The sequence below is a fragment of the Calidris pugnax genome, unplaced genomic scaffold, assembly GCF_001431845.1.
Source record: "Calidris pugnax isolate Ruff unplaced genomic scaffold, ASM143184v1 scaffold138, whole genome shotgun sequence".
Classification (NCBI taxonomy): Eukaryota; Metazoa; Chordata; class Aves; order Charadriiformes; family Scolopacidae; genus Calidris; species Calidris pugnax.
Window position 1 is genome coordinate 472,340 of NW_015090858.1, and position 9,684 is coordinate 482,023.

At 66.2% G+C, this 9,684-nt stretch overlaps 1 protein-coding gene across 2 annotated transcripts in view; it reads left to right on the forward strand.

Annotated features, from left to right (window-relative positions):
• The first annotated feature begins 1,198 nt into the window (after positions 1-1,198).
• Positions 1,199-9,684, forward strand: part of LOC106889193 (carbonic anhydrase 15-like) — a 10,712-nt gene continuing 2,226 nt past the window's right edge. Inside the window, exons 1-7 of one of the 2 annotated variants that reach the window (XM_014943984.1) lie at positions 1,199-1,715; positions 6,041-6,076; positions 7,113-7,283; positions 7,885-8,045; positions 8,749-8,841; positions 8,955-9,021; positions 9,220-9,386. In XM_014943984.1, the coding sequence (XP_014799470.1) occupies positions 1,658-1,715; positions 6,041-6,076; positions 7,113-7,283; positions 7,885-8,045; positions 8,749-8,841; positions 8,955-9,021; positions 9,220-9,386 (753 nt within the window). In that variant the 5' untranslated portion in view covers positions 1,199-1,657. Of the gene's footprint in view, positions 1,716-4,114; positions 4,312-6,040; positions 6,077-7,112; positions 7,284-7,884; positions 8,046-8,748; positions 8,842-8,954; positions 9,022-9,219; positions 9,387-9,684 lie in introns of those variants that run through there. The other variant, XM_014943983.1, reaches the window with a different exon arrangement.

Here is a 9,684-nt window from a genome sequence, read left to right on the forward strand (position 1 = left end):
CCCTTCCCTGTGCCCCCAGAGGGATGCTGCTGTCACAGTCGCCTCCGGCGCTGCTGGACCCCAACCATCACAGCCCCCAGGGCTTCACCTCGGGGCTGGGAGATGCTGGTTCAGCTCAGGGTGATGGGACACAGCCCTTCCTTCACGGTCTTGGGGGGTGACAAGCCTGATGTTGTGAGGGGCTGACGGTGGCAGGGACCCCGGGGGGCTTCTGTGACACTGCAGGAGCCTGTGTGGGTACCACCTGCCCTTCCCTCCTGCCCCCTTGTCCCCTGGGGACAGAGGGTTGCTGCCACCACAGCTGCCTCTGGTGCTGCTGGACCCCAACCATCACAGCTCCCAGGGCTTCACCTCGGGGCCGGGAGATGCTGGTTCAGCTCAGGGTGATCGGACAGCCCTTCCTTCACCGTTCTGGGGGGTGACAAGCCTGATGTTGTGAGGGGCTGATGGTGGCAGGGAGCCTGGGGGGCTTCTGTGACACTGCAGGAGCCTGTGTGGGTACCACCTGCCCTTCCCTCCTGCCCCCTTGTCCCCTGGGGACAGGGCCGATGCCACGGCTGCAGGGAGCAGCCAGGAGTGCCCTGGGCACAGCCACTGGTTTTGGGGCTCCCAAACCACTCTCAGGGCTCCCCACTGATCCCGCTCACAGCCGTGTGTCCCCCAGCCCCCCCCTGTGTGGGGGGTGGCTGTCAGTGTTGCTGGGCGGCCTCCTCTTACCAGTTTAAAATGCATCTTCCCAGGTGCGTGGGGGGTGGCTGTCAGTATTGCTGGGCAGCCTTCTCTTACCAGTTTAAAATGCATCTTCCCAGGAGGGTAATTAGCAGCTGTGCCCAGCATGGGATTCCTGGGGGAACACCAGGGGGGCTGGGGACAGGGATGGGACACATGCAGGGGCCGTGTGCTGGCAGTGACCCCGGGGGGTGCCAGGCTGTGGTGGGATTCCTGGGGGAACCCCGGGGGGGCTGGGGACATGGATGGGACACATGCCAGGCCGTGGGGGGGGTGGCTGGATGAGGGGGAGATGTCTCTGCCCCCGGTGACAGCGGGAGCGGGGGGTGACCGGGGGGGCTGTGTGGCGGCGTGGGGCCAGCACACATCTGGCCACAGGGCATCCTTTGTGCTGGTCCCAGCCACGCTCCCTGCCCGGCTCCCCCCGCTCCCCCCGGCATCACGGCGGCTTGTTATGGGGATCAGTGATTCCAAGGGAAAGCCCGGAGCGGCCAGAGTGTTTATTGCCCTTGAGCATCACCTCCCTCCCCACCGCGCTTGTGTCACTGGTGCCCACAGCCCCTTCCCTGGGCCGTGTGACCCGTGCTCTGGCGCTTCAGCTCCTTGTCTTGTCACTGTCCCCATCAGCCCAGGTCCCTGGGGTCGGGGTCCCCGGTGCCAGCGCAGGATTTACCTCCGGGAGCCGTTTTGGGCAGCCCTGCTGCGTGCCGGCGCTGAGGGTGCACGTGGCGGGGGTTCCCAGCAGGGTGGCACCGTGCCCACGGCCGATCGATGGCTGCAGATTAAGCAACTATTTTTATTTTCCAGCGGTACTTTTTTCCCCTTGTCATGGCTCTCGCCCTTGGTGCTGCGAGCAGGCGAGCGGCGGGGACCTCGCCCGGCTCTGTGGCGGCAGGATGATGGACGTGGCTTCTCCCAGAGCTGCAGGATGGGCTGTGAGCTCCACACCACCGAGGGACCGGCAGGAACCCAACGGCTCTTCCCAGGTTTGGTCTGGTTCCTATAGAAACTGGAGGTTGCTGTGCCTGGTGCCGGCAGCCCCCGGGGGAGCAGGGCAGCTGGGGATGGGTGGGAGTGGGGTACGGTGATGATCCTCGGTGCTGCCTCTGCCTTTCCACGTGCCCTGGTGTCCCCTTTTCATCCTTGCCTTGCCCCTGCCCCTTGGTGGGGCCGTTCTGAGCCCTGTTTGGGTTCCACATCCCTCTCCAGCTCTGTGGGTCTCTCCAGACCCCAGGCTGGATGTGCCAGTCCTTGTCCCAGCAGGGCCCTTAGGGGGACAAGGGACATATTCCCACCATGTCCCCGGTTGTGTCCTGCAGCGCGGTGCTGCTGGTGTTCCTGGCCACGCATTCCCTGTGGTGAGACCACTGCTCCTGCCCTCCTGGCCAAAAATCACCACCAGAGAAGGCTGGAAACCTTAAAAGGATGTCCTAGGGGGCACCTCTGCCCTCCTTGATGCCCTGGGGAAAAGAGCCTGGTAGTGGTGGGTCCCATTGGCTCCTGAGGGTCTGGGCTTCTCCCCACCACCTGACCCCCAGGCTGTCCCACCGCGGGCGGGTGGCTGAGGTGCTTGTGCCACTTGGTGGGCTCACACCTCCCCGAGCTGCTCCTCTCCTTCCCAGCAGAGATCGGTGCCAGGCTGTGGACCTGGTGAGACCCTCTGCCTCTCCTGCCCGCCCGGCAGGATGATGGCAGCCCCTCTGCAAACTACCTCATCCCCGGAGCAGGGGCCAAGCCTCGGCCGTGGCGCGGGTCCAGAGCCGCTCAGGGGAGCCCTGTGCCGGTGCCCAAACTGGGGGCTGGGTGCTGCCCAGGCACCCCCTCCCCCTCCACCAGCTCTGCCCAAGGAGGGGACAGAGGTGTCCCAAAGAGCCCCTCCTGCACCGAGGACGATCCTGGTGCCCAAACACGGGGCTGGGTGCTGCCCAGGTACCCCCCCTGCCCAGCACCGTCTCTGCCCAAGGAGGGGACAAAGGTGTCCCAAAGAGCCCCTCCTGCACCGAGGACGATCCCCAGCAGGTGCCTTGTCCCCTGGCAGCACCTGGCAGCCCAGCACCTCGCCTGAGCCAGAGCCCGGCCCCAGGACGATCCCCAGCGGGTGCCTTGTCCCCTGGCAGCACCTGGCAGCCCAGCACCTCGCCTGAGCCAGAGCCCGGCCCCGGCCAAGCTCCTTCCCGCTGCCCTGGCGCTGCCCCCACCTTTGCTCATCCTGGCATCATCCGGCATCGCTGCCGGCCAGGGCCCAGCACCGGGAGAGAGAGGAGCTGCCGCCCAAGCCCCGTGGCCTCCTTTCCTCCTGCTGCCTGGGGAGGGCAGGGATATTTTGGGAGAATGAGCCAACACCGCTCTCCCGTGTTCTCACTCCCCCCTTCCTACCTGCCCCCCGTGGGAGCAGAGCTCTGCTGGTGAGGTGCTGGCTCCTGGGGGACCTGCCTGGATGGGTGCCATGGGGACAGCGTGTTGAGGAGCTGAACAGCCCTGTCCCCCAACACACACCATGCCCGTGGTGGGCTCCTGCCATGCCCAGGTGGGTACCGAGGCTCGTCCCCGGTGCTGCCCACCCCCTGCCCTCCTGGTGCTGTGAGAGCCTGAGCCACTACGGTGTGATGTGGCTTCGTGCCGGCTGGAGGGGACAAACCCTGTCCCCCCACCGCTCCTTGGTGACCCCCGGGGCTGAGGGTCCCCCCATAGCTCAGCTGCAGAGGCCACCTGAGCCGGGGGGGCTGCAGTTACCGTGGCCAAGGTGCTGTGGACACCCACTGGCCTTTGCCTGGGGAGGGGCTGGTGACCCCGATGTGTGGGGAAGAGCTGGATTCAGCCCCTGGGTCCCCCTGGCACCGCCTGCCCCACATCAGGTCCCCGGTGGGAGCTGCCACTCTCTCAGTGTAGGTGATGCAGGACCCACTGCCAGCTGGGGGGTTGCCAAAGCTGGGGGGGCAAAGGCTGTCCCACGGCGTGTACCTGTAAAGAGTGGGGCAGGAATGGGGCAGAGCTGGTGCCCCCAGCCCCCCCTGGCTTCCCACAGCCCCCTTTCTCCCTGATGCCCATCTGTGGCCCCACAGCAGCACGTGGGGCTGGGATGGGGCACAGCGGGGATGCTGCCAAACCCCTGCATGGGGAATGGAGAGCAGGGGGGGGTACCCAGGGACCCCCCCCCTCGCCCCTCGGGGGGCAGTGGGCCGGGCAGCATCCTGCACCCCCGGGCTTTGCCAGCCCCCTGCTCCCCCCTGCCTTCTCCCCGCCGCCTGCCCTTGGGCTGGCATCCCGGGCAGGGGCCTGGCACGGCGCGGAGGGGCTGGCTGGGGGCCGGGCCGCTTCCCCGCTCCCTCCTAGCAGCCGAGGAGTTAAAAACTCAGCCCTTGTGATGAATATTTAACAGCAGTGCACAGGCTGGAGCGGAGGATTTCTCCGGGCTGCCTGGGCGCTGGCAGCGCTGCCTCCCCCTGCCCGGGCGCACTGCGGAGGAGGAGGAGGACGGGGCCACCTGCCCGCTGCCACCCCTCCCTGCCGCCGGCATGGGGACGCAGGGGCTGGGGATAACTTTTCTGACTTTGCCTCTGGTCGTGCGAGCCGCCGCGGGAGGTGAGATGCTCTGCCTGCCTGCCCTCGTCCCGGCGGCCGGAGGGGATGGGGGGTCCCTGTGGTGGGAGAGGACGGGGGGTCAGGGGGTGCTGGGTTGGGGTGCACCCTTGCCAGCTCCCGTTATTCCCTTTCCCATCCCCGTTATTCCCTTTCCCATCCCCGTTATTCCCTTTCCCATGTGCTGGAGGGTGCTGGGGGACGGGGGGCAGCGGTGCCAGCGGGGCTGGAGGCAGGGGCTGGGGTACCCGGTCTGGCCCAGGAGGCATCTCCTGCCCTCCCTCCATCCTCCTCCCCCCTGCGGGATGTCCCCGAAGTGCCACTGGGCTACGGGAGGTCTCAGCCCGCTCGGGGCTGTCTGTCCTGGTGGGAGGCATCCGGGACGGAGTCCCTTTGGGGTGGTGGGTGGTTCAAGCTCTCAGGGATTGGGCCCCAGCCCATCTGCCCCATAGACCTGCACCACTAGGGAACACCAACAAGGGGGAAACCTTCGTGGAAATGGGCACTGCCGTTACGGGGCCCAGGGGCTGGAGTCCTCACCTGCTTTCGGGCCAGCGAGTGCTCCCCTGGCTCCTGCCAGGACATGCTGGAGGTCTGGCGAGGGCTGGTGGGTGCGGATCCATCCAAGGGTCTCCAGCAGCTCAGCTGCCCCCAGGACAGGGAGGAACGTCCGATGCCTCTGCCCTGGGAACCCTCTGAGTCCTGCTCCATCCTGCTCCCGGCTCTTCTGTGGAGCTGGTGCCTCCCGCACTGCCATCGTAGTTAGGATTTGGATGTGGCGCTGCAGGCTGGGGCCATGGGCAGCACAGGTGGTGGCGGGCAGGGCTGGCCATGTCCTGCTGCTCAGAGCGGCCGTGGCTGGCACAAGAGCATGGCTCGGGTCGCCCACAGCCACCGGCACGGCCCCTTGGCCACCAGTGAGGACCGCTTGAGTAGGCAGCACCAGGTGGCTCTGTGCCTCCTGCCAGGAGCGGGATGGGGAGCTGAGGAGAGAAGGTGGTCCCCAGCTCCCATTGCAGAGCTGGGTGGATGTGGAGATGGCAGGAGCTGGGCACTGGCTTCCTCGGCATCCCCTCGGCATCCCCTCGGCATCCCCTCGGCATCCCTGCATCCGCAGCAGCGGTACCCGGCGCTGAGCGCGCAGCCCCCGCAGCCTCCCTGGGCGCCGGTGGGAGTTCGGCAGCTCAGGCTGAGGTGGCCCTGAGTGACGGGACGAGCCGTCGTCCCCGCAGCGTGGGCACAGGCCTGCCCACCGCCCACCCCCTGCCTGCTGCGGCCCCCGGCAACCGCCTCCTGCCGCCAGCCCACCCGCGGGGACCACCGGGGGAGGAATATGGCAGCCCCCCCCCGCGGCTCCCTGCTCACCCAGGGCTGCTGGGGGGCGAGAGAGGCGTCTGCTGTGGGGCGAGGGGCTCCAAGGGATAGGTAAGGGGGGGGACAGCCCCACGGCAGCCGGGGGAGAGCCCCCCAAGCAGCGAGGTTTGGCTGCTGCGGCGCAGAGCGATGCCGAGGGAGGTTTCCCTGTGGAGCAGCCGGGGGAGGCAGGGAGGGTGTGAACGCGTGAAAACACCAGTGCCCAGAATAACCGGGATGAAGACGAGCGCCGGCGGGACCCCCGGCTGCAACGGGGGGTGCCCTCGCTGTTGGGGGGCCGGGCACGGCTGCCGAGGGTGGGTCTGGGGAGCAGGTTGGTGCCTCCATCCCCTGCCCTGAGCTCTGCTCTCTCCCGCAGGACAGTGGTGTTACGACTCGCAGGACCCCAAATGCGGTGAGTGAGTGGGGCCACGTGCGGGATGGGGGGTGTGGGGGCCGTGGGGGGCTCGGACCCCCACATCTCCCCAGCCGAGGGCACCCTGGGCAGTGTCAGCAGAGGGGAGCAGGGATGGAGAAGGGTCATTTCACCCACGTCACACCGAGGTGGGAATGGCTGGAGGAGCTTTGCTTTCAGTGTGATGGAGCAGAGACTGGAGATGAGCACCTGGAGCCCCTCGGAGCAGCTCGGCCGCAGCCCCCCAGCCAGGTCCGGGGGCACCAGGGGCAGCTCCACCCTCCCCCATTTCACCCAAAGCAAATTAAAGCCTGGATATGCCCTTAGCAACCTCAGCGAGACACCGGTGTCGGGGTAGGGGGGCTGCGGGGGGGCCACGGGGCGCAGGGGCTGGAGGAGGGATGGCTCCGTTTGGGCAAGTCCTGCCCGCCCTGCGCCGGGGAAGGGGAGCGTGGCCGGGGGCACTTTGTCTCAAAGCATGTAAATAGCTTGTAAAAGGTTAATTAAGGATCAACGGGCATTTAATCAGCCGTTACGGCCCAACTGTTTTATAGCTCTTGGGTGCACGTGCCCCGTGCCCGGCCGCCGTGGCACATTGGCCGTGAGTCGCTGGGCTCTGCCCGACCAGCATCTCGGTGCCAGTGGCAACTTAACCCCATGGGGCTGGCAGTGAGGGCAGATTTCGGGAGGGCCGTGGGGCCAGCGGGAAGCAGCTCGGGCAGTTTGGTAACGGTCCCTTAATGAAGGCACTGGATAATTTGTGGGGCCACCCGGCAGCACCCTGCTGGGGAACCAGAGGGGCAGCGGCACGGCCGGGCTGTGGCTCCCGGGGGTTTCCAGGCAAAAAGCTGCCTGGAATAATGAGAGGAGAAGGGAAGGAGGCAGGGCTGAGCCCAGGGGGGCAGGAGGTGGGGGGTGAGCGTGTGTCTGTGGTTTTCTTTGCCCGAGAGGAAGGTGTGTAAAGGAAAGAGCTGAGCCGTGGGGCGCTGCTGGGGGCTCAGTGGCTGCCCTCCGTGCCCCCGCTCCTCCCCTGCAGGTCCCAGCCACTGGAAGGAGCTGAAAGCCACGTGTGGTGGTGACAAACAGTCCCCGGTGAACATCGACAGGCGCCGGCTGCAGCGGGACGCCGGCCTCGGGGACATCCTCTTTGAGGGCTACGACCAGGCTCCCCCGGGCAAGTGGAGGCTGGCCAACGACGGGCACACGGGTGCGTCCTGGGGCCGGGCAGCCCCCCTGCCCTGACTCCCCGGGCACTCTCCTGCCCAGGACTCGGCTCCCAGGTGCTCTCTGCCCTCGAGCTGTGGGGTCCTGGGGCAGCTCCTGCGCCGAGGGTTTGTGTTAGTGCTGGGGTGAAGCTGGGGGGATGAGCCCAGGTGTGCCAGGGCTGTCCCCTGTCGTTACCCCCATCATTACCCCAATCTTGACCCTGGTCCTTACCCCTGACCTTACCCCCATCCTCCCAGGGGCCCTACAGGAAAGCTGAGGGGGACTCTTGATCAGGGAGGGGAGCGATGGGATGAGGGGGAAGGGTTTGACGCTGAAAGAGGGGAGATTGGGATGAAATGTGGGGAAGAATTTGTTTGGTGTGAGGGTGGTGAGAGCCTGGCCCAGGTTGGCCAGAGAAGCTGTGGCTGCCCCATCCCTGGAGGGGTTCAAGGGCAGGTTGGAGGGGGCTTGGAGCAACCTGGGCTGGTGGGAGGTGTCCCTGCCCAGGGCAGGGGGGTGGCACTGCGGGGGCTTTGAGGTCCCTTCTAAACCAAACTGTTCTATGATTCTATGATCCTTATCCCCTCTGGCTGCCCTTCCAGTGATGCTGAGCCTGGCGAGCGAGTTGGCCTCTGAACACATCACCATCAGCGGGGGGGGCCTCCCCGGCAGGTACCGTGCTCTGCAGCTCCACTTCCACTGGGGCAGCCCCGCCAGGAACGGCTCCGAGCACACCCTTGATGGGCACCAGCTCCCCATGGAGGTAGGAGAGAACAAGCACCCACCGTGCTCTCTGGGTGGCCCAAGCCCTTGCTGTGGTGGGAAGGTGTGATCCTGGTGTGTGCCCAAGGTGCCACGCAGTGGGGTGACCGGGCTTGGTGACACCGTGCTCCCCGTCACCGCAGCCTTGTGCTGATGGTGGGGTGCAGACAGCCCATGCACAGCAGACAGCCCATGCACAGGACACCTGGGTGGTTAAAAAGCAGCTGAGAGGAGATTCCAGGTTTTTCTTTACCATCCATGGGGCCAAGCTGCCTCATCGGGGCACTCGGTGGGGTCTGGAGGGCGCCGTGCCCCACTGGGGACCCTGCGCTGAGTCAGTGAGCAAGAGCATGTGGGAGTGTGCTGTGCCAAGCACGGCGGGATCCTGCTGGGTGAAGGAGGCTCTGTGCCTCTAAAATATTAATTATCTGCCAGAGGAGAGAGCAAAATTTATGTATTGCGGCTGGTGGGTGCCCCGGGACTGCTGGCCCCTTTTCCCCACCCCCTTCAAAGGATGCTCCCTTCATCGGGGTGCTTTGATCCTCCCAGCAGCCGCCCCACGGCAGCACCCATTGACCAGGAGGGCTTTTCTGGGGGGTGGTTGGCTCAGTGTCCTGGCCAGGGAGGTCCGTGGGTGAGCACCCAGCCACTGGTGGGGTCGGCCGGGGGCGGTTGCCCACCCCTGGTCCCTCCACATTCCCCAGCTGCACATCGTCCACATCAACGTCAAGTACCGGACGCTGGCGGAAGCCAAGGGACATCCCAACGGGCTGGCCGTGCTCGGCTTCTTCTTCCAGGTGGGTCTGCGGGGGCTCCTGCTGCCCGCGGAGGGGGGACCCTTTAGGGCAGGGTGCCATGATGTGGCTGGGGGCTGTGCTCTGCCCCAGCCGCTTTCTCTCCCCCTCTGCAGGTCTCTGAAACCCCCAACACCAACTACAACACCATCGTGGCGGGGCTGAGGAACATCTCCCACGCCGGTGAGTGCCTTCTGGCCGGGGCAGGGGCAGAAAGAGGAGAGACCCCGGTGCGGGAGGGCAGGGGTGTGGGGGATGGAGTGGGGGGATCTGCTGGTCCATGGGGCCATCTGGCTGTGGGAAAAGTGATGGGGGTGGCCGTGCTGTCCCCGCAGTGTCCCCATCACGGGATGTGCTGAGTGCCCATGTCTCACCCCGCAGGGTACTCCGTGGATTTGGCCTCTACCTTCCGCCTGAGCACCCTGCTGCCCCACACCGGGCGCCTCGCCGGGTACTACCGCTACCAGGGGTCCCTCACCACCCCCGACTGCAGCGAGGTTGTCGTCTGGACCGTCTTCGAGGAGCCGGTGGAGATCGGACGGGAGCAGGTACCAGCACACACAGCCCCATGCTCCGACCCCCCCCCCCCGGGGACCCCTCTCCTTGCCCTTCCTGACCCCTAAGCAAGAGCACAGGGAAAGTCACCTCTGTAATAATGCTCCTGGCAACCTGGCAATTAATTAATTTTATGAGGGTTAAGTAATGGAGCTGTGGCCACCTGCCAGCAGGGAGAAATCCCGTCCAGCACTCTCCTGCCCAGCCCCAGGATTCAGAAAGCGAAATGGAAGCGAATGCACCGGAGCTTGGAAGAGGCTCTGAGGAGGTGGGAGGGAGGGCGGATGCGTG